This window comes from Myodes glareolus, chromosome 6 (genome assembly GCF_982192425.1).
Source record: "Myodes glareolus chromosome 6, mMyoGla1.1, whole genome shotgun sequence".
In the NCBI taxonomy this organism is placed as follows: Eukaryota; Metazoa; Chordata; class Mammalia; order Rodentia; family Cricetidae; genus Myodes; species Myodes glareolus.
Window position 1 is genome coordinate 91,483,983 of NC_142031.1, and position 24,873 is coordinate 91,508,855.

The 24,873-nt window shown below is 42.9% G+C and overlaps 1 protein-coding gene and 1 pseudogene across 1 annotated transcript in view; both read right to left on the reverse strand.

The window, feature by feature from the left end:
• The window catches only part of Qpct (glutaminyl-peptide cyclotransferase), a 29,310-nt gene extending 11,872 nt beyond the window's left edge, over positions 1–17,438 (reverse strand). The window contains exons 1-3 of the mRNA XM_048416271.3: positions 17,269–17,438; positions 5,244–5,390; positions 376–654 (exon numbers count right to left, since the gene is read on the reverse strand). Of these exons, the coding sequence (XP_048272228.3) occupies positions 376–654; positions 5,244–5,390; positions 17,269–17,388 (546 nt within the window). The 5' untranslated portion in view covers positions 17,389–17,438. The remainder of the gene's footprint in view (positions 1–375; positions 655–5,243; positions 5,391–17,268) is intronic.
• Positions 17,439–20,829: 3,391 nt separating this feature from the next.
• On the reverse strand, positions 20,830–21,696 carry LOC146894345 (glyceraldehyde-3-phosphate dehydrogenase pseudogene; annotated as a pseudogene).
• Between the last annotated feature and the right edge of the window lie 3,177 nt (positions 21,697–24,873).

Sequence of the window (24,873 nt, forward strand, 5' to 3'; positions counted from 1 at the left end):
CGGCTGTGGAAACAAAGAAGAATAAGCATAGTCCTCTAGGAAACATAACCCGCTATTTAAGCCTGCTCCATCCTTCCTTTTACTTCATTATTTGCAAAGAAACAGTTGTGCTCAATTGGATTTCAGCTGTCAGTTAACGGACACGCTGTCATCTGTCTGTGAATTACCGCCCATGGTAATGTGGGCAGTATTACCATGCATGCGATCTTCCAAATACCACTCCTTCGATCTCTTATTTTTTTAATAACAAATTATTTTAAAATGTACCCCAAAGCTTTAATTTCCAAGTGACTTTTCCTCCAAAGATTCTAGAATTCACAGAGCCGCTGCTGATTTCTTTTTCATCCCAGGAGTCAACAGAAAGAAAGCAGTTACCTTCAGGGAATGGAGTTTCTTGTCTAAGGCACGAGCAAGTTCCAACATCATTGCGCACGGCACAGCAGAATCAGTGGCCCCCACAAACACTCTGTTGTTCCATCGAGGGAAATACTTGGAGTCATAGTGGCAGGCAAGGACCAAGTGTCGTTTAGCTTCCGGGTTAAGAGTGCTGATGATATTTGAGAAGGACCGTTGCCCATAGGGTGTCTCACTCAAGAAGGTGTCGACTTCCACGACCCACTCAGCCTGAAGTCTCTGAATCCGCCTTATGATGTGCTGATGGAAACAGTGGTTTTAATTTGTTAGCTGTGTCTCTAAAACGGTATGTGATGCCTCCTTGGTTATTGTCCGAAACAGAGTCTTACTCTATAGTCCTATAGGCTGGAATGAAACTAAGTACCCTAGGCTAGCATGGAGTTCATGCTTCTTCCTCATCATTCCAAACTGGGAGTAGGGGAATACATGCTCTGCATGCTTACTGGCAGAAATAACATTACTACTGGTTGTCATTTTAGTTCATAGCAATTGAAAGGAAGAGGCCAAGCGCCCTCACTCCTAGCTTTTCGTCTACTTATTCATCCCACTCAGTTGTCAATATTTCCCAACACCAGCAATCTGCTGTTGATTGGTTTACATCCCTTTCCTAGATTACACAGACTTCACCAGCATACAAGCGCACATATTTAAAAGAGGGAAGGGATGTTCTTTTGTAGGAAAAGCGGCCTACTTTACATAACGTTCTACACTTGCTTTGTCCCCTTAGCCATCTATCATGGTCGAGGGACAAATCCAGCTCAGCACTCCTGGAGGCTACTTTTAACATGTGTAAGAATCTGGGGAAGTCTGAGAAGTTAAGCATATCAAATCTATAAGCCTCCGCCCTAAGCTCTCAGAGCATTACAAATGGCAACTCTGTGTGCACGTGTGTGCGCATGTGCCACACACACAGAATTTGTCCTACAAATATTCGTGTGACGTGAACACTAGTGGAAGATACAAGCACCCCCCAGCTGAGGGTTGTACAGAAAGTTTCCACAGCAACAGATGGATGGGGATACGGTCAGGCTCTGCCTAACGTAAGAATCAATAAGTAACTCTGACCCAAGTCTTTCTTCTGCATCCAAGCTAGGTGCAGACCTGGTTCTCTCTGCACTGCCTCCCGGCCACCCTGGGTCTTCTGAGCAGCACGGTGACTGAGCCGGGAAGCAGGAAGTGGAGAAAGGAACAGTATGCCAGGGACTGAAAGTGTCTTCCTTGGAAATTTAAAGTCTTATGGTGTGAGAAATGAGGGAGGAACTCATCGCGATTGCATTTTGCTTTTCCCCACCCTTATTTTTCCTTGGCCTCATTTCTCTCTTTATATTTCTTTATTCCCCCTCTAGTATTGTGCTTGTCTTTGCAAGGTACCTTATTAAAAACATTTCTCAACCTCAGTCACAAATCAGACATTATAATAACTGACAATTTGTCCCACCGCTAACATCTAGGAAGGAGGGACACTGGGTTGATGAACAAATAGCTCACAATCGCTGGAAACAAATGGAGGGATTTTTTTTTCCCTTCCAAAGAAACACAGGATTTTCTATGCCGGCCAAGTCCTGTGTGGTCTACAGCCTGCTGATATAACACGACACACAGGCAGAAAGGGCTTTGGACAAACTCGAGCAGGAAGCTTCCAAGGAGAGAGGAGCTTACACAGAGGGCTGGAGGCTCGGAGACACACCATCGATCTTAAAGGAGCCAAACAAACAGAGGGATCCCTTTGGTGAGTGCAGCTGCTGAGTTAGTCTTTACCTTAAACAGCGTTTTGCGTTCCCCCCTTCCTTTCCACTACTCTACATGCTGTCCTCCCCACGTCATCACAAGAAGCATTTAAAGCCAGCTTTCCCGTCGCATTTACTTTGTTATTCCCCGCAACTCCTGTGCTGTGCTATGCTCGCGGAGGTCTGTGACGCGGCGTAGGAGCCGGCTGTAACGCTAAATGTGGGTTAGTGTAACGAGAACGTGTGAAAGTCACACACCCAGAACATCAGTTGTTGGACTAGAGGGAGAAATCACTGTGCATCTAAGATGAGTTTTTCCAAAGATGAAAAGGAGTTGTCCCTAGACTTTGCACAACTCCAGAACATCTGGTGTCCAGATGACAAACCGTTCCCTAAAATGGCTTCTTGACACCAACAGAAGCCTGAGAAGTGAACTGGGATTTTAAAGTATCTGTCAAAGGTTATCTGTTAGCATTGCTTAGAAGCCTCACCCGGAACCTCATTTCTCATCTCAGTTGGCTGTGACTTCTAACATCCATATGTATAGTAACATCCACACATCCACAAAAAAAAAAAAAAAAAACACCTCAGCAAGATCCCCAGATAGTTGTCCCTGAAGGAACCTTTGTGTATGCAACATATATATTTTTAGTTCTATCAGTAACTAAGATGAAGTTAGGATACTCATGGTGTTTTTGAACTTTCAGATTTATTTAGACTCTATGTCTCCACCAGAAGGCTGAAGGGAGTTCCCCCAACCACTGCTTTTATCTCAATATTCCTAAGACTTAAGCACCATTGTCTCCCTGACTCAAAGGGATCAAAGATCTGCCCTCCAGGAATTGATGAAGAGAGAGGCCTGGTAGACTATTACATTCTGATTCTTCTGAGCCAGCTCTCCAGTGGTGTGAGAAGTCCTTATGAATATGTGTTGCTTTTTACTGATTAATGAGTAAAGAAGCTGCTTTCAGCCAATGGCTTAACAGAACATAGCCAGGCTGGAAGAGATATAGAGAGAGAGTAGGCAGAGTCAGTGAAAAGCCATGTAGCTCCACTGGAGACAGACACAAGCCGCCAGTTGGAATCTTGCCAGTAAGCCATGAGCCTCGTGGTAAAATATAAAATAATGAAAATGGGTTAAATTAAGATGTAAGAGCTAGTCAATAAGAAGCTAGAGTTAATAGGCCAAGCAGTGATTTAATTAATATAGTTTCGGTGTGGTTATTTCGGGGCTGAACAGCCGGGAATAAACAAGCGGCCTCATACAACACTCCAGTGACTGAATGTATATCTTTTAAATCATAGAAATACCTATGTGTGCTGTTTATGCTGTATGTTCCATAAATGACAGAGCTTCAACAATGTTCACTATTTTATGGCCTTCCAGAGTCCATAAACAAGGAACTTGGGCTTCAAGTATGCATATGTGTATCTGATTACAGACAGACTTCTGAATCAGCAGAGTGAGAAAATGCAGAAGGTGAAATCAAGAGAGTATCATAGCCGTGGACTGTTTTCTGATGATGAGCTGAGGACTTTGGCAAACAAGAATTCAGAGTATTTAAAAAAATTCTTGTGGGGCAGAAGTTCATTTACCATTGATCTAATTTTCCCCAAACCTCCAGTGATAGAAAATCAAGCAGATCTGAGGTTCAAATTGCTAGTACACACTTAACTGTAAATAATACATCCTGGGAGAGTAAGGCAAGAGGATTGTCTCAAGTTTAAGTCCATCCTGGGCTACATGGTAAGTTCTAGGCCAGCCTGGATTGAAGACAGATATTGTATATCAAAAAATATTTATGAATAAAAAGAAAGGAAAGGAGGAAGTGAGGAAGGGAAGGATGAAAGTTAGCCATCTTAGTAGCGTCATCATCCTGCCACCGCCGGCATCATCCATGGCTATAATACTCACTTGGTTTTACTTTTACATTTTCTTACTCAGAAGGCCATTTATCCTCAGATACACATATATTCCTTAAGGCTGAAAGAACTAAGTTCGTTAAGGTCTCAGTAGAGGAGCTATTCAAACAGAAGGCAGGAGGCTAAAAAGCCAACAAACACGGCTGCCAAGGTTACACTTGGAGGACAGAAGCTTCATCGTAGATAAAGAAGAGCTATGAGTTGGGTAAATGAAACATGCAGGCACAGCGGTCGTTGTGTTGCCAAGGTTTTTGTCGAAGAAGTTGAGCAAGTAGAATATTCAGTAAGGGGCTTTGAGAGGCCAGTCTCGTTCCTTCCCAAGCTCTCCCCCTGAATGGGATTAGTTGGAAAAAGCAGACATGGAGAGGTAGGATTTCACGTTGCTCAGGCCCATTGACACTGCACAGCGAAGTTCAAGGTCTAGCCCCGTTTACAGCTTGTTCTACCCTTGACGGCAGTGCCATCCGAACCGCAGCAATAAAATCAGTGAACCTAGAAACCAGGTTAGTGGTCACCGTGAGCATTTCCTTCAGTTCACAAAAGAGAATTTACAATATTCAAATAAATTACAGATAATGAGTAGTTTTCCAAAAACTTAGGCTACAGCTAAATATATTGCTATACATCTTTGTGAAACACACAATAGGTTTCTACTGTGGATCAAAGTAAATGTTTGAGAAGTTCAACTCTAGACAGAAGCTGATCACTATGCATAGCCACACACACACACACACACACACACACACACACACACACACACACACATTTCCCACAAGAGGAAAGAAAACTAGTAGCTCAGTGACCCCCTCTTGCCTCAAAACTGCTAAGCAAGCACTATAAAATACTGTTGAAGTTTGGACTCTCGGGTCCACAAAAGTTGGTTAGCAAGCTCGGAATGTGTTATTGAAGTGACCAAGAGTGGAGGAGTTAGTATCCTGTATTGTTGCTGCTATAGCCAAGACAGTGATTTCACACAAAAACTGATTTTCAGTGCATGGGTATCGCTCAATCCAGAACAGACATTTACTCTCCGATGTTCAACTTCCTCGACTACCTCTGCTAGTGAGTAATGAGATGTTGTATCCAGATATTACACAACTCAGAACTTTAGCCATCATCTTATCCCCCACGGTAAAGCAAAGCATTTAAAGCCCTTAGGAGAGTGAGCTATGTTCTTACCTGACGGGCAGAATAGCTTCCGGGTGATCCTGGATAGCGTTCTATCAGCAATGGTCTCAAGTCATTTTGCCACATTTCAGAAGTACTGGTGCCTTCTGCAACTTGACGAAGAGATGAATAATTCAAATGTACTGGCTGATGGTGGTTCTGCAATTAAATAAAATGATTTAGCTCTAATTGCTTATGATAAGACAACACGGTATGTCTGCAATTTGTAGCCCTCAAATCCTAAAATCAAAGGAACAAGGGTTATGTCATATGAAATAAAGGACTCAACTTAAAATTAGTTCCTTGAATCTTCCAGATTTGACAAGTTTTTTTAAAAACAAAATTGACAGTATGTTTTCATTGTGAGAATTTTTCACACACTTAAAACCTGTGCAACTTAAATGGTTTTTATGGATAATTGCATTATAAAACTAAGGTGTAAAAATAACAGTTATGGGCTGGTGAGATGACTCAGTGGATAAGCACTTGCCAACAGGCATGAAGACCTGATTCTGTCTCTGGGACTCACATGGTGGAAGAAGAGAACCGACGCCAGCAAGGTGTCCTCTGATCTACACATACACCATGGTACACACACACACACACACACACATGCACACACATGCACATACATGCACACACATGCACACGTACACATAAGCACACACACGCACATGCACACACACCATGGTTTACATGTACATATACACATGATGGTATACATGTACGTATACACACATCATGGTTTACATGTACACATACACATCATGTTATACACATACACACACACCATGGTATACACATGCACACACATGCACATGCACACACATACACGTGCACACACATGCACACTCGCACATATGCACATGCACGCACACATACACCATGGTTTATATGTACACATATACATCATGTTATACACATACATGCACATACACACCATGGTATACATATACATACACACACATCATGGTTTACATGTACACATACACATCATGTTATACGCATACACACACACACACACCATGGTTTACATATACACATACCATGGTATACATGCACATACACACATTATGGGACACATACATACACACATCATGGTATACATGTGCATACACATAAATAATTGTAATTTAAAAATTTTAGTAACAACTATATGTAGCACAACACTTAGGAGTCAGAAATATGCAGATCACAAGTTCAAGACCAGCCTAGCCTGTACAGAAGAGCCCTATGTTAAAATACCAACATGACAAAAACAAAAAAGAACTATTATGAGACTATTATCTGGAGAAAGTTTAATACTTAAAAAACTATTGACAGTAAAGAAATGCACTTTGCTAGTATAGCTCTTCTATGAAAGGCAGTGCATTATGGGTATTTCAGAACTACCTGTCAGAGAAGTTGGAGGCCATCTATACAAACTCCATGGCATCAGCCAGTTCTCCTAATGTATCACTCCCCAGAAAACACTAGTAAAAAGGTTTGTTCCAGAGCTACACTACCCAATACAGGAAGCCTCTAACCACGTATGACTATTAAGACTTGAAATGTAGCTAGTGAATTAAGAAGTGCTTTAAGTACAATACACATACCAGGTTTGAGGGTTTGGGTTTTTTTTTTCTTGGTGGTGGCATGATGTAGGAAGTCCTTCTGTATATGTGTTGCTTTTATTGATTAATGAATAAAGAAACTGTCTTGACCTGTCATAGGGCAAAAGAGTAGAACTAGGCGGGGAAAACTAAACTGAATGCTGGGAGAAGGAAGGTGGAGGTGGAGAAGCCATGTAGGTCCATCAGAGACAGATGCTGGAACTTTACCCAGTAAGCCACAGACTTGTGGTAAACATAGATTAATGGAGGTGGATTAACTTAAGATATGAGTTAGCGAGAAATACGCTTAAGTTATTGGCCAATCAGTATTGTGAATAATAAGACTTCTCTGTGATTATTTCAGGGTTGAGCAGCCAGGAACAAGCAAGCAGGTTCCTATTACAGCAGTGGTGGTGCTTTGTTTTGTTGTTGTTGTTGGTGGTGGTGGTGGTGGTGGTGGTGGTGGTGGTGGTTTTCTTGTTTTCGTTTGTTTTGCTTTTATTTTGATACAGTGTCTCACTATGTAGCCTTGGCTGATCAGGAACTTATGTAGACCAGGCTGGCCTCCAATCCTTGGAGAGAAGGTATGCACTACCACACCTAGCAAACATACCAGTTTTGAAGACATTTTGATTTTTAAAAAATTATCTCATTCATGTTTTTCTAGTTATGTACTGAAACAACTTTAACAAACTGTAAGTGAAATAACAGTTAAAATTAGTTTCACCTTTGACCTTTTAACATAGTTGCTAGAACACTTTAAATTATATTCCTGAGGATTAAAGAGATTGTTCAGTGGTTAAGGGCACTGGCTGTTCTTCCACAGAACCTGGTTTTAATTCCCAGCACCTATATGGTGACTCATAACCATATAAAACTTCACTCCTAAGGAAATTCAATGCCCTCTTCCTGTGTCTGTAGGCATAAGGCATGCACATGGTACACAGACATACATGTGTCTGCAGGCATATGGCACATACATGATACACAGACATACATGCAGACAAAATGCACATAAACATTGTGCTCACTAATTCTGTGTCCACTTGACACAGGCTGTAGTTACCAGAGAGATGGGAACCTCAAGTGAGAAAATGCCTGAAGGTAATTTTCATAATTAGGGATCAATGGGTGGGCAGCCCATGGTGGATGGTGCAGTCCCTGACCTGGTGGTCCTGAGTTCTATAAGAAAGCAGGCTGAGCAAGCCGTAGAAAGCAAGCCAGTAAGCAGCTCCCTCCAAGGCTCTGCATCAGCTCCTGCCTCCAGGTTCCAGCCCTGTGTGAGTTCCTGTCCTGACCGCCCTCAGTGTTGGACTGTTTGTTACCTGGAAGTGTAAGCTAAAGTAAGCCTTTCCTCCCTAAGTTACTTTGGTCATGGCGTTTCATCAGAGCAGCAGTAACCCTAACTACGACACACATAAAATAAAATAAAGACAAGTTTTAAAAAGAAAATGATGGTGGAGCAGGGGGACTGGGAGGAGAGAAGAGAAGGGGAAAGGCCAGGATTAAAATAAATAAATAAATAAATTTATAAAAAAATAAAGCTATATGCCTGCAATCTATTTCATTTAAAATTTCTCTCTCTCTCTCTCTCTCTCTCTCTCTCTGTGTGTGTGTGTGTGTGTGTGTGTGTGTGTGTGTGTCTGTATCTGTGTGCACATATGCACGTGCACGTGTATAGTGTAATTATGGAGATCAGAAGACGACCTCAGGGGTTGATCCCCACCTTCCACCTTGTTTAAGACAGGGTCTCTTTGCTGTTTTTGTCCACTACATAGACCAGGCTTGCTGGCCAAAAGCTTCGGGACTTTCCTGTCCCAGTCTCTCATCTCCCTACAGGGATATTAGATAACAGGCCCTCACACTACCCATCTAGCTTTTACAGTGGTTCTGGGGATTCCAACTCATGACTTCACGCTTGCACATTGAACACCACTGGGCCTTCTTCCAGGTCCTCAATATCTATTTCTATCAACCTGGACTCAGGGGATTGATGACATTCCTCTCAACCTGAGTTTATAACTGGATAACTGAATAAATAGAAGCTCCTTTAAATCATCAGCTAAATTATCTTAATATCCTATTAAGGTTTATAATACTCTTTATTACACTTATATATTAAAATGAAACTTAAAAAGCTAAATAAACCTGATGTTCAAATATATATCCTGAGTACGACTGTACACACGCTGTATTTTCTTGTGACATCAAAACTGATGAATCCGTCTCTCATTATAAGTTTATCAGGCATGCAGAGGAAAGTGGTACTCCTCCTCAAAGGGAAGTGAATGGTTAATCGAATGATTTCTTCCCTAGAGAGAATGATGAGGGTAACATAAGGACATTGAGTCCTTTGGAATTCCAAACAGAAATTGAGAGTGTAGGATTAGTGTTAGCTGGATATGTCCAAATAATCACACAGGTAAGTCACTCCATATGCACCACCGGGGCAGCTAGTGAGAACCTGTGGAATTAGAGACCTTGGCTGCCTCATTGCTTGTTGTGATCTAGATGCCCTCACTCCCCCTGACCGACAGCAGAACTTCCTTGTGGTCTGTAATTGACAAGGATGTGTGTGTTCTTTCTGGCCGGTGGGTCTCCGCAGAAGCAGTAAAGGTATAAAAGGCTTTAGCTCAGGGCAAAACCAAGGTTGCTGTTCTACCACCTGAAAAGAAGCCTCCGTGTCTCAATCCTGGCACACTCACACACCCACCAGTCTTGGCATCCAGGCCATGCCAGCAGCGCAGCAATTGCTTACACCCCTCTACCCTTGTAGACGGACTGATATTACTCTCTGGTGTTTATCATGCAAAGAGCAAGGCTGCTTGATCAGATATATTCTTTTAACTCAGCACCCACCACTAACTGTAACTCTGGCTCTGTTACTTAACCTTAATGAGGTCCATTCCTTAGTCTGCAAAATGGAGTTAATACTTACATCCAAAGGGAATTAGAACTAGATGAGTGTGTATGTATTATATACATACACACACACACACACACACACATATATATATATATGTGTGTGTGTGTGTGTGTGTTCTAGTAAATAGTCAATGTGCTTGTTTTCTCTGTCATACAGTAAAGAAATATAGGATGTTAGACTGGGATAAGACACTTGTGACTAATCTAGTCCAACCTCCTTGATATCCACCAGTGGACACTGAGGTTTGTAGAAACCAACTGTAGGCAGAGCTATAGGTAAATCCACGGAAAGCATCCTAGTGGGTGGGTTTCCAACCCAGTGCTCATTCTGCTGCCTCATCTCTGCACTTCCACTTTACTCTTGAATGTTGACATTGTCCCTGAATATATTAAGGTTTCTGGTTTTTTAAAATGGGAATAATACATTTTAAAGTATATTTCTGGGGATCAGGGAGATAACTCAGTGGGTAAAGGCACCTGCTGCCACGTCTCAGGAATCTGAGCTCATTCTCCTGAACCACATGGTGGAAGAAGAAAATCATCTCTTGCACGTGGTCCTCTGACCTCCACACATATGTGGTAACACAATCACACACACAGACACACACGTTAAAAAGTATTTTTCTTTCATATATCACTCGCAGGGATAAAAGATTCAACTAGAGACTTTACACACATCGAAATTCATATGATGGCATGAAAGTAGAAACAAAACTGGGGAACAAAGGGAACTAATACATGGGTATAGAAGGAAAGGTTGCAGAGTGTGGGGGGTAGAATATGTTCAAAGCACATTACACTTGAATGCAAATGCCCATAAGTAGTCCTACACACCAGACAAGTATATTTCCTAAACAAATTTGTTATTGAAGCCTGTAAACTCCTTAGTAACTCCAGGATCTAAGCCCTCATGTTAAACAGCTCTTAAAGAAGAAAGCAGAAGCTAAGAGACAAAACAACTGAAATGTGAAGTGGGAACCAAAGAAATGGGGGAGAAGGGAAAACCTCCATGGTTGTTCCTTAACCACCCAAGAAAATCTGTCTACCTCTCTGACTGCCATGCAAGCCCCATGGTGTGCTGTCAGCCCCCATTCGTTGCTTTGACTATCTAGCTCTCGGTACCTAGCATCTAGTACTTAGCATCCAGTACCTAGCATCCAGGTACTTTGAGGTTCTTTATTTAGGATGTTGGCATCCCAGCAATACAATCTGCCCTTCACACTGTTTCCCTTCCTCTTCACCTTCAAAGCTCCTGTCTTCTTCAGGCTTCAGCCTGAAGGCCCCTTCTCGGGTGGTATGCTCAATGTCTTTAGTTCATATAAGTTACAAGTTCTAGGAGGACCAGACCTGTCTCCGCTTAGAATCACAAGGGCATGGTTCACATTGAGCATCCAGAGGTTACTGGGCAATTTCAAGTGATGGAGAGATAAACTAGGCGTTTTTCTAAAACTGTCTTGGCTATAAATGTGTTTCCATAGTACAAAAGTAAAAATCACATCTCTGTCTTCATAAATACTAATCCAGCTGATTGCATAAGCAGATCGAAAAGCCAGAAGACACATGTGGCTGCCTGTTGCAAGGGGACAGGAGATGTCCTACTTCCGGGTGATTACCTGTTTCGACGGGACAAGACTTGTCCTGATTCCAAGTCTACCTGTTGCAAAGAGACAACAGCTCCATGTTTGAGCTTTATTTTAGTTTCTACTTAATGTTTCCAACAACTCAGAGCTCACTGGCCCAGGGCAATCACAGTAACAAATAAGAACTCCATGTCACACTCTCTTTGCGGGACCAGCGAGAAGTCTCAGTGGCTAAAGAGGTCTGCTGCCAAGTCTGATGACCCGAGTCCAGCCCCCAGATTCAATACTGTAGAAGAGAACTAATTCCAGCCATGTCCTTTGTCATCCCCTCCACATCACATAAATAAATGACTAGACATTTTTATTCACACCCCTATTTTTATCAGTGGCTTCTTTTCTATCCATTATCCAACGCTCCACCCTTTTGCACTCATTACAGATGGTTGTGAGCCACCATGTGGGTGCTGGGAATTGAACTCTGGACCTTCGGAAGAGCAGCCATGCTCTTAACTGCTGAGTATCCACCCTAGAGCCAACCAAATCACTGTGGCCAGAGTTCTTCAATTCATGTCCACAGTAAAAAGAGATCAAAATTATGTTTAATTACATGTTTTACAGAAGCTTTAAAAAAAATCTCAAAAGACTTAAGAAAAACAAGAATAAAATAAATATCCCTCCAGCATCTCTATATTGGTTCCTTCTCACACTGGTGTGGCACAATACCAAATGAAAACAATTTAAGAAATGAAGGGTTCCATTTCCTCAGTTTGAAAGCCCTTGATGCAAAGAAAGCGTGGTGCCAGGAACACAGCAGGTCACAATATAGCCACAGTCAGGAAGCAGAGGGAGGTGAACATTGGTAGTTTGCTTGCTTGTTTGTTTGTTTGTTTGTTTGAGACAGGGTTTCTCTGTGTAGCCCTAGCTGTCTGTCCTGGAACTTGCTGTGTTGAACAGATTGGCCTTCAATTCACAGAGATCCCCCTGCCTCTGCCTCCTGAGTGTTGGGTACTTTGCTTGTTTTTATCTTTTCATCCAGTCTAGGACTCTAGTGTGTGGAGTGGTACCACCCACACTTAGGAAACGTCTTCCCACCTCAGTTAGCCCAATCTAGGAAGTCCCTGACAGACAGGCATGGAGATTTGTCTTCCAGGTGCTCCTACATCCTGTCGAATTGAGGATCCGTGTTTAAGCATCGCATTCTTGAACTGCAAAAGATGCTGTGTCGTGTATGAAAGCAGGATGACAACTCTTAGCAGCCGATAGTGAGTTCAGCAGACAGACCCATGGAAGCTCCCAAGCAGAGACTTTCAAGCACTCACTTGCTCTTCAACCTCCCAAGCTAAACCAAAAAAATGGTTGATGTCATAAGTGTGTTTCAATATAGAGACCCTTCTCCCTTCTTTCTGGGAGCAGATGCATCTGCAAAATCACAGAACTAACAAACTTCCTAGCTCTTGAAGAACACTGAAAGCAAAACAACTGCAGTCAGTTATGCAGGCCCCTTGGGTCACCAAAAGCTCCCGCAGGAAAGCCTACGGCTCACACATGCTAAACAGCACACCTTCAACTAACATTCTCAACCTTCAGGGCTCGAATGACCCTTTCACAGGGGTTGCCTAAGACAGCCAGCAAGCACAGATATTTACAATATGATTCATAATAGTAGCAAAAGTACAGTTATGAAGTTAAAATAACAAAAATAATTTCTATGGTTGGGGGTCGCCACGACATGAGGAACTGTATTAGAAGGTCGCAACCTTGGGAAGGTTGAGGACCACTGAACTAAAGGAATCTCAGTCTGAGAACCCACTAGCTACAAAAACTTGTTTCAAAACAAGAATGAGTGAAAAGACAAAAGTGGGAAGAACGGATAGGCTCGGAGGACAGGGGCTGAATCCAACACAATATTGAAGCTGGGTGTGGAGGTGCACACCTGTGACCCCAGCACTGGCATGCCAGGGGCAGGAGAATCAGTACAAGCTTGAAGCCGGCCTGGTCAACACAGTGAGGTCCAACCCTATGACAGAGCTGCATAGTGATACTCTGTCCACAAACAAACAAAACAAAACAAAAAATGCATTAAACCCAACGGCAAATGTAAACCCCAAGCTTATTCATGGTTTATTTCAACTGAAAGGTACTTCAACAATTTCTATTGGTGCCAATATTCTCAGAGGAACAAGGCTCTGTTACAGCCCTGGCCTTGTCTTTTCATCCAGGCAGAAAGGACAATGAAGTCTGCTCTAGGTGACAAGAATCTTTCAGCTAAAACAAACCTGTGAACCAGAGATCCTGAAACATCTCCCATCTAATCACATGGTCCCAGGCCAGAGGGTTTCATTACATAATTTGGAGAGGCGGCCTAGCTTGCTGAGGGAGTGGAAGTTCCAAAACACTGAACATAAGGGGGATCTTTACAGAAAAACAACCAGTTCAAGCTTTTATCTTTTATGAGCATTCCAGACTAAACGTTTGCTACCTGTAAGTTCCACTTGGCCAGCACTTCGGAAACATGTGTGGGAGCCACAGGCAGTAGAAACGCAGGGGAAAGGAGCTGGAAACTGATCAAGATACTGCTTTTTTGTCCAGTGGGAACAGGTTTTCTTCTTAAAATCAGAACAGAAAGGAAACACAGAAACTGAGGGACCAATCCCTGCTGCTCGTTTAGTAATTATGTCCAAGAAAAGTGGCCGAATGTGTAAAATGGATGCTGTGACTCTTACCCACCAGACAGAGATTCCCAGATGAGAGTTATCTTTCTCATCTACTAATACCCAGGTCCTTGTTGGCCTCTCTGTCCCTGCCTTGAAGTCTCCTGCATCCAGACAAGTCACAGGGGTGGAAAAGTGGATGGGTAAGAACTGAGAAGATGGGGAAGGGGAAACCCTAAAGACTTGAAGAATGAGATGTGGTCCAGAAGCACATGAAATGTTGCAGAGAGAGCAGTTAACAGTTTCTGAGAGCCTACTACGTCGCATCTCCGCTTTATTAATAGAGATTTGCGAGCAACCTCGACATTCAAGGTGAAGAATTATCAACTGATGATGGTTTCGCAATCATCAAGTTATGCTTTCAGCAAATTTTATCAGCTTACAGTAAGATTCAGGGCATGCTATCAATCATATTAAACTGTATGTATAATACAATATGAAGCAAAATACTTATGTATGTTTATTTTAAAATGTATTGAGCTTTAAGGTAAGACAGCCACTGTTCTGTTGTGCATGTTCATTCTAGCCTTATAATAACCTGAAACGTGACCATTGTCACTCAATCCTATAAATGTACATCTGTGTGTGTGTGTGTGTGCGTGTGTGTGTGTGTGTGTGCATGTGTGCATGCACACACATAGAGGGGCAATAAAACACCCAAAAGATTAAAAGGAACTGTCTAAAGAATGAAATTGTGAGTGATATTTGTTTCCTTTTTAGAATACTTTTTTTTGTATTTTTGGAGATTTTTAGAATGAGTACGTGTTACAGTCACAACCGGGACACTTCAAGTGAAGCTGCACCCATTAGTCCATTGAACCTAACATTCCTCTTAAAACACAGGAAGCTTTCCAACAGCCAGCAGCTCTCATCTAAAGGATAATTAATTTGATGAGATAATCTTTCAAACAATTAAACCAAAAGAATGGGTCTGTAGTAAAGAACCAGGGCTGGGGTGGGGGAGGGTGGACTATGGGAACAGTCCTTCTAGCTATACACCAACCTTCAACCTCACAGTGACTTTAAACCTGGAGAAGGGAGGTCAAGGAACCAGAGTCTAGGGGTGGGGGAAGAAATGATGCCCCAAACACGCTTCCTGATTCAGAATGCCAATGGGGGTCTTCTTGGCCCAGAGAGATAGGATGAGGGTTCAGGTTAGGATTAAGAAAGTTCTTTCTCTGTCTTTCAAACCACACATCAACACACACACACACACACACACACACACACACACACACTGTTCCTTGGTCAACCAAGGAGAGAGTGAGAAGAAACAGATAGAAGAGAGAGCTTAAGCCAAATTCTAGCTCCTCAATTCACTAGTTTACTAATCCTGTTTCCTGGTCTCTAAATGGAGATAAACTCACTCTTCCACAGGGTACTGTGAAATTCAAGTGAGGTGGTTTTATATCTCTGACTAAGGTACCTACGTGTCAATATGCTTTAATATACATACATTGGGGGACCCAGATGGCAGTGTAATCATCTGTAATGTTTCTAGGCTTCGAACCATTAAATCATGCTTCTAAACACAGCTATAAACCAGGGTTGATCTGCTTTTGCCCATTAGATGCCACTAAAAGAGACACACCTTTATTTCCAAACAAAGGCAATGGATTTCAAAACCGATGCTTTCGCTATCACACTTCTCCTGTCGGCAGGCCTGTGCACCAAGAGCACACCTACCGCATCTGATTAAACTAGCCAGGCATCGTAAAAGGCAGGAAGGCGTGTGCATCTCAGTGTGGACTGATTCACCTCCCAGGCTACAAAGTGAAGCTGGCTGCCCAGCAGACTTTTATGAAAAGAAGCAGGAGGGGCTATTCACTGAGAAATGTCATGACTGACTGTCACTTTTGTGCCCTTTGAGAGTGTTTGTTTTCCCAGGGAAATGGTCCTGAGAGGCTTCTTAAAATAAAGGAAACAGAAATTTACATCACAGAAGACATTTCTCCAGAGTTAAATTCTCCCTAGTTTGAAACATTTTAAGAATCACAGAATCTTCTCCCACCTAGAAACACCCCTGCCTACTACAGGTGCCCACAGACAGGCCCTGGGTGTGGCTCATCTCCTTCCAACCATATGTCTCACCCATTTAGAGCTCTCTTAAAGACACCTTGGCCTGATGCCATATTCTAGTTTGAATATCCCCTCCCAGTGCTTGACCTCCCAGGTGCTCCAAAACAGTGGAGAAGAGGATTTGCTCATCTGCTTTCACAGCGCAGCGCTTTGGAGGCCTTTTGGGAAGGAAACTGTTTTCCTCATCCTGTAGTGACAGGAGTCAGCTTCCCCCACCGTGCGCTAGGCTCCCTCCCGGGGTGAGTGGGGGTCTGTCGGGAGCCCTGCAGTGAAGCTCACTGAAACTGAGCTCACCTCAAGAGAGCCATTCATACATCTATGCATAAGACTACCCGGGAATGAACATTTCAGACCTTCTGAAACACTGAAAACTTTCAGTCATTTAGGAATGTTGTCCAAAGTTCATGTCCCTAGACGGCTGCTGTCCTTAGTTTCTTTAGAGGCATACCATTTACTCCCAAACCATCAACATTGGCACAGCCTTTAGCAATTTCGTGATTTCAAAACTGTTGAGCAAGAAAAGAAAGCAATTGTGAATCTATTTTCTTCGTGCAGAGAGAGACTTGGCAAATCATTTTTATTCTTGAATCCCTTAAATGAGATTTCCACAACTCAATTCATGTATCTGAAAACACCCAGCGCCTCTTTTAAATTTAAATATCTAACAATACGTTGGCGCTGAGTCCACAAGGAAACTCAGTCCTCCACACAGAGCATCCTTGAATGTATTAGTTGGGGATTCGCGGGCACACCCCTAGAGGAGTCTAGGCACTCAAGAGCTCCGGGAGCGCGGGGATAGTTGGTCTCCAGGGTCGCGAGTGGGAGGTGGCGCCCCGATGCCCCTGTTCTTGCACAGCCAGCGAGACACACTTCCTGTGCCTATCAACACCCCCATTAGAGCGATGCCTAAGGGAGGCGGGTGACATCACCCAGCCCCCAGGCGTCTCCAGCGCAGCCTGAGCCTAGTCCCGCGGCCCAGGCTAGGGAAAGAGAGCGCTGGCTCTCAGGTGCTGGGGTGGGGGCTGGACGCCTTAGCAGGGAAACAGCATCTCTGACCTGCCTCCCGCTAGTCCAGGAGGAAGTGGCCCAGTCCCGGGTCTTGGCACCCTCCAAGAGCCATTCAAGTACAGCACGCTGCAGCGACCCTCACCTTCTCCTGCGTCCAGGCAGCGGTGCCAGGACTCCCACTCTCGGCTGTCAGGGACAGGACGGCCGCCAGCAGCAGCAGGTGGAGAGTGCCCACGACGCGCCAGCCGTCGCCGCCTGCCATCTCTGCAAGAGTGTGTGGGCGCGGATTCCCCGGGCCGCCCGCGGTCACGAGCCCGGGAGCGCGCCTCGGTCGCCTTCCCCCTTCTCCACCCTTGAGTTGACTGTGCCCGCCTCCCCATCGCCTCCGGTGGCCTCCCGCTGCTCCGAGCCAGCAGAAACCGACAGCCCTCCTCCCCCTCCAGGCGCCAGCAAGCCAGGGGACTGGGATGCCCTGGGTGACAGGAGCTTCCGAATCCAAGGAACAAAGAAAGCCATTTCCTTATCTTGGAGAGGATGAAAGGAAGGAAGAAAGGAAGGAAGAGCATGGAAAAACCTTTTCTGTGATCCCCAACGCCATAAGAGGGAATAATAAAAAGGAACCGGGTTTAACAGACGTGGGGGTTGTAAGTGAGTTTGGGCACCGCTTCATGGTTGAAACCCGGACCGAGTCAGTATATGTGCAATGCTCTATACCAGGCACTGTTCCAGGTTTTCTAGGCCCTCGCATCTGATCTGTTCACCCCATTTGACACTGTGGAAACTGAGACCTCCCTGGAGAAAGCCTGGAGTGGAAGTCCCAAGGAAAAGTGTTTCCTCTAAAAGCTACTGTTTCCACCTTGTGTGTCTTTTCTCGCAAATAGTAAACGGTCCTTTAAAAGGCAGACCACCTTATCCCCAGATTGACAAGTAAGATTGTGTGTGTCTTTTCTCGCAAACAGTAAACGGTCCTTTAAAAGGCAGACCACCTTATCCCCAAATTGACATGTAAGATTGAAGTAATTACTGAAATAGAAGAAATTTAAGATATAGTGACTCTGAGGGTAATTATTTCTGATGACTGTCTTCAAAAGGAAAGGCATAAGTCAAATTTTAGGTGGACCTCTACTTCCACGGATTCTACATAGGGCATTCAACTAACCACAAATCCAAATAATGGGGGTTGGGGTTGTTGGGGTTGTTTTTCGTTCGTTTGTTTTCATATTTTGTTTTTCAATACAAGGTTTTTCTGTGTAACAGCTCTGAGTGTTCTGGAACTCACTTCGTTGACCAGACTGGCTTCAAACTTGCAGAGATCCTCCTGCCTCTTCCTCCTGAGTGCTGGGATTAAAGGCATGTGCCACCACCAGTGGCCCAGCAAATCATAGGGGTTTGTATCTGTGCTGTATGTGAATAGCCTCCCCCATATTCCTTAAAGAATACAATACTTATTTGCACGGCATTAACTATTATAAGCAAGTTATGGATGATTTAAAGTCTGTGGAAAGATTCCATTTTATATGCAAATATTATGCCATTAGGTTACAAGGGATTGAACATTTGTGGATTATGCCATATAGAGAGTAATAATAGAAACGTGATTTTTTCTGCTTCATAAGCCACTATTATTCAAATAATCCTGTCTTAAAAATAAAAACAAACAAAAAACCTGACTGACTATAGTTTCAGTGTAAAGCACGTGTGTTCAGTACCCAACACAACAGTAGGGGTCAACCAGGACTGGCAGGGTAGTTTAGTGGGAGAATACTCTGAAATCAGGCTTCAATTCTCAGCACTGCCCAAAAGAAAAGTAAAGGTGGAGTGGGGTGTATTTTGTCTGTAAGCTAAATGGGGTGGGGAGGAGTGGAATGTATTTTATCTGTGAGTTTCTGGCCTGAAGTGTGAGGGTGGTTCCTTCTTCCACAGTGAAGAGTCCCTCCTGTCTCAAGATGGCTTCCAGCTACACAGAGCTCCTAGAAAAACCAGAACAAAGGCACAAGGAAATATTTCCTAGGGATCAAAGTTGATGGTAATGAAATCTGTCAGAAGAACACACACACACACACACACACAGAGAGAGAGAGAGAGAGAGAGAGAGAGAGAGAGAGAGAGACGCATACACATGCACACAGGTATACACACACAGATGCATACACAGGCGCACACACGCAATCTTTCTCGGCTGCAGGGTGTTTTTAAGAAGAGAGAACACACTGTCCTGCTGCTGTCTGGAGCTGAACGGGGAAACAGAATAGAGGTGTCTCTGCTAGTCTACAAAATTGTTATAACTATATTCCGGTCTAGGTTTTGAGTGGCAATTTAAATATCCAAGTCTAATTAAAGGCAGGTGGTTTCCTTGGGACACCCAGAGACAAGTCTTAGACCACTTTCGAAGCTTCTTTTGGTTCAGTGTTGAGAACAAACCACTATCAACAGTTCCACGTATACTTCCTCTCCATGACTAGCCAATCTTAGGTTTTCCGAATGGTTAAGGAATGAAGAACCTATCTTGCTTGCCTTACTGACTTTTTATATTTTCACAATATGACTCCTTTGAGAAGGAAAAGGTGCAAATGCCAAGTCCATATGAAAGAAAATGTGAACCACAATAGCATGCTAAGCAAAAGCCATTCAAAATAAAACTGTGCAATTACTTAAGCTAAAATGTTAACACATCACTTGGCAATGATTCCTTCTCCCTAGAGTTCTCTGATTTGGGTTATATTTTTCAGGAATGTGTTCTTGCAGTTTGGCATCCACAGGAAGCAGACTCTGGAGCAGTTTAGAAGGTGGGATGTGTTTAGGGAGTGTCCTTGGGAAAACCTTCATGGGAGGAACAGGAGAGGGCAAAGGGAGAAGCTGACATGAAAGTGGGACCCTGGCACCCTAGGGAGCCACAGAGCTGAAATAGTAGCCCTGGTTATCCTGCCATAGGCCAAGGGGTTGGAGCTTTATCGCCCACCTCGGTGGAGGCAATTCTGCAAGAGGCTCTGCTGCCAAGAAAGCTGCAGCCAGCAGGACTCCCAACAGCTGGAGCAGCCCTTCCAGAAGGGAGATCTAAGCAGTGCACGTCTACACAGCCAAAGGTACTCAAGTGCATCGGAAGCAAATGCTGGAACTTGTACACACTTTAGATATTTCATGTGGTGACTGACTTTGATCAATTGTGAGTTTTCACTCATTGAAAAACTTTTCTTATAACCTCCCACCGATCTACAGATCTCTATCTTCCTCATTCACATCTCTTGATTCTTTTGTGGGGTTGGGGAGGTGCGGTGAAGTTTATTGATGGTATTCGGGAGAGTAGGGCTCCCTAAGCAGCCCCCTTTTCTCCTGGCGATCTGCGATGGAAACATTGAGGGGAGATGCTCATTGGAACAGGGACTCCTCAGCAACTGAGGGCTTCTCTGTTCTTTTTAAAAAAAAAAAAAAAAAGATTTATTTATTTATTATGTGTGTCTGACTGTATACCTAACCACCAGAAGAGGGCACCAGATCTCATTATAGATGGTTGTGGACCACCATATGGTTGCTGGGACTTCAACTCAGGACCTCTGGAAGTGCAGCCAGTGCCCTTAAGCTCTGAGCCATCTCCAGTCCCCTTCTTCTCTGTTCTTGTTGGAGTTGGTGGTTCAGGGCTTCTTACTCCTGGGAAATTATGCGGGCCATAAGGTCCACCAACCTGTTGCTATAGCCATATTCATTATCATATCAGGGCTTTACCAGCCCCAGTCACAAAGGTGGAAGAGTGGGTATCACTATTAAAGTCATAGCGGATAAAGGAAACAACCTGGTCCTCAGTGTTGCCCAGGATGCCCTTTAAAGGTGGGCCCTCTGATGCCTACTTCACCACCTTGATGTCTTCATCCTTGGCAGCTTTCTCCAAACAGCATGTCGTGTCCATAACAGACACATTAGGGATAGGAACATGGAAGGCCATACCAGTGAGTTTCCTGTTTAGACTTGGATGGCACTACCCACGGCTTGGTAGTGTCAGGAATGATCTTCTGGGCAACCCCAGAGCCATCATGCCATAGTTTCCCAGAGGGATCATCCGAAGTCTTCTGGATGGCAGTGATCTAATGGACTATTGTCATGAGTTCCTTCATGATGCCAAAAGTGTCATGGATGACCTTGGTGGGTGGGCGGATGGAGTGCTAAGTTGTTGGCAGGGCAGAAGGCAATGCTGATAATCTTGAGTGAATTGGCATTCCTCTTGTGGTTCACATCCATCACAGACATGGGGCCATCAGCAGAAGGGGCATAGATGATGACCCTTTTGGCTCTACCCTTCTAGTGGGCCCTGGCCTTCTCTGTGGAAATAGAGACAACACCACTACCTTTATCTGATACTGATGGTATCTCACTCCTGGCAGAAGAAGATGGTCTTCCTGTTGATGACAAGTTTCCGGTTCTCAGCCTTGACTGTGCTGCGCATCTTGCAGTAGGTGGAATCATACAAGAACATATAGACCACGTAGTTGAGGTCAGTGGAAGGGTTACTGATGGCAACAGCATCCACTTTGCAGGAACTGAAGGCAGTCCTGGTAACCAGGCACCCAGTTCGGCCCAATCATTCACTCCTACATTCACCATCATGTGTCTGGGAGGAGACTGGCATTGCACAAAAAGATTGGAATGGAGGGTAGGGAAGCAGAGAGCCTCTCTTGATTCTCACTCATTCTACCATTTATCCTTCATTCTAGGACCTTCTGGATATTCTTGATATTTGCTCTTTTTCTCTTTGTTGAAACCTTCCCTATTTTCAAACTCTTCCCATGGAAAATAGCTAGTAAGCTTTACATTTTAAGCATTGAAGATGATGTGCATAATGAAACCTTGTCTTAAAAAAAGAAATAAAATAAGATAAAATATGCAATATATTTAAATATATATAAATAAAAATAAAAAGAAGTGCTTCTCATCATATTTTTAACTGGGGAGCACAGAGTAAGAAGCATAAGAGGAAGAAAAAAATAAAAGAAAAATAGCTGGTATTACTTAAGGATTCACCAATAGAGCCTAAGAGATGGCCCAGTGGTTAAGAGTGGTTGCTCTACAATCATGAGGACCAGAGACTGAATCCCAGCAACCGCATAACAACCAGGTACCCACAAGCATTTTAATCTACATCTGCGGGAGTGGAGTCAGGAGGGTTGTTAGAGTTTGTTCAGAGAGAGAGAATTACTCAGGTGAGAAGTAGAGTGTTAATAGAGGAAGACAGCACAACCCTCTTCAAGCATCCACATACAAACAAGCATGCACATGCGCACGCATGACTACAGTGACCTTTTCTTTCCATCCAATTCAAACGCTTCACAGTTTGCTTTGATTTAGTCCTTTACACAATGCATGGATGTGTCGATGCCACATGTGTGCGGGTGTCCATGAAAGAAGAGGAGGTCAAGCGTCCTGAAGCTAGAGTTACAGGTGAGCAGCCCGACGTTGGTGCTGGCAATCAAACACTGGTCCTCTGGGGAAGCAGAAAGCCCTACCCATGCACTCTTTAAATTATATTATTCAAATTTCAAACAGTTGAGAATTTTTCTTACTGGATTTTATTGATCTCATATTTAATTCCATCATAGTCAGAGACTGTATAGATTGGTGGAGTTTTTTTTATTTTATTTTTATTTTTTATTTCTTTTTTGGTTTTGAGGGATGTTTCATACCTAAGAATTAAAGTTGTCTTTGTAAATGCTCTTTATGTGGGTAAAAAGAATGGTGTATTCTAGTATTGTTAGAAGAGTTCTACTGTTGCAGTTGAGGTCATGGGGGCTGATAAAAGCGCTGCCCAAATCTACACGATGGCTGGCCCTTTGTCTACTTATTCCACTGATTACTCAAAAAATGGTGTTGGGATTTCTAATTATGATTGTAAATGTGTTTGTTTTTTCCTTTCAGCTTTATAATTTTTTATACTATTTATTTCTAAGTTTGTCTAGTAAGTATATGATGCTTATATACAAGTATAATATCCTTTTAAAAATTATCCCTTTATCAGGGCTGGAGAGATGGCTCAGGGGTTAAGAGCGCTACTCTTCCAAAAGACCCAGATTCAACTTTCAGCACCCACATGGCCTGTCTGTAACTGTCTGCAACTCCAATTTCAGGGGATCCAACACCCTCACACAGACACACATGCAGGAAAAACACAAATTCACCTAAAATAAAAATAAATTATTTAAAAATTATCTCTTTATCACTATGAAATGATTCTAATTGGTAATATTTTTTCTCTGAAGTCTATTTTCCTCAAGTATATAATCACTCAAAGGTTCTTTTGATGAATGTTAATACAGTGTATTTTTCCATTTTTATACTTCCTTTTACAAACAAATTTTTGTAGAAGCACAAATTCTTTTTAAAAACATTTTATTACATGGGCTGGAGAAATGGTTCAGAAATTAAGAGCACTGGTTGCTCTTCTAGAGGACGCGGGTTTGATTCCCAGCATCCACAAGGCTGCTTACAACCATCAGTAATGCCAGTCCTAAGAGAATTGATGCCTTCTCCTGACCTCTGTGAGTACCAGGAGTGCACAGACACATATACAGGCAAGAAAGAATGTACATATTAAATAAAATAAAATGTGATTACATTTATTTTATTCGGAGGCATATCATGTTGCTTGTGTGGAGGTCAAAGGATATCTGCTGGGATCAGTTCTTTCCTTGTACTACAGACTAAAGTCAACAGATTTGGCAACTAGCACCCATAGCTACTGAATTGTTCTTTTTTTTTTTTGAGACGGGGTTTCTCTGTTTAGTCCTGGCTGTCCTGCAACTCACTCTGTAGATCAGGCTGGCCTTGAACAGAAAGATCCTGTAGACCAGGCTGGCCTTGAACAGAAAGATCCCTGTCTGCCTCTGCCTCCTGAGGCAGGGATAAAAGGTGTGCACCACCACCACCTGACCCACTGAGCCATCTAACTCAACCTGTTTTTACATTAAAAATGGACTGCCTATAGGCAGCATACAGGTAAGCCTTACTCTTTTATACAATTGGACTATAGATGTCTTTTAAAAGAGGTGTTTATATTTAATGTGGTTATTGATACAACCATATCTACATATACTACCTTACTACTTATTTTTTATGTGTTCTATCTGGGTTTTGTTCATTTGTATCACTTTTATAGTTACCATGATTTACTGACTTTTAAAGAATACCTTATTTTAATTCTTAATTTTAATTAAGTGTTTTCACTTACCTAGCTACAACTCTTACCTAGCTACAACTCAGGGATTTTTGTTTGTGTTTTAGGGTTGTTGGGATTTTTTGGTTGAAGTTTGTATATGTGTGTTTGTCTTGAGATTTATAGTATACATTTTTACTGCATCAAAACCTAAAAGAATCACTTACGGGGTCATGTATGGACCACAACGGACTGCTATTGTTCCTTCCTTGGGTCTTTGTATTATTTTAATCATGTTAGGGAACCCATAGTGGATTGTCTTTTCACTAAGCAATGGCTTTTAAAGAGAGTGTTAAAATGAGTAAGTCCCAGTCTCTTATAAACATATGAACAATTTCAGGTTTCCTTTTGTTCTTTGTGTAGAAACATAGGGTCATCTGGTACAGTTTTCTTCACACCTGAAACATATCTTTACTATTTTGTGTGTTTTAGGTGTGGTAGAGACTGGTTCTCTCTGTCTCCGTATGCTGCAAAGGTCTTTTTTATCATTTATTTTTAGTTATTTTCTCTGAGTATAAGATCTATGCTGACAGATATTCTTCAGTGCTTTGA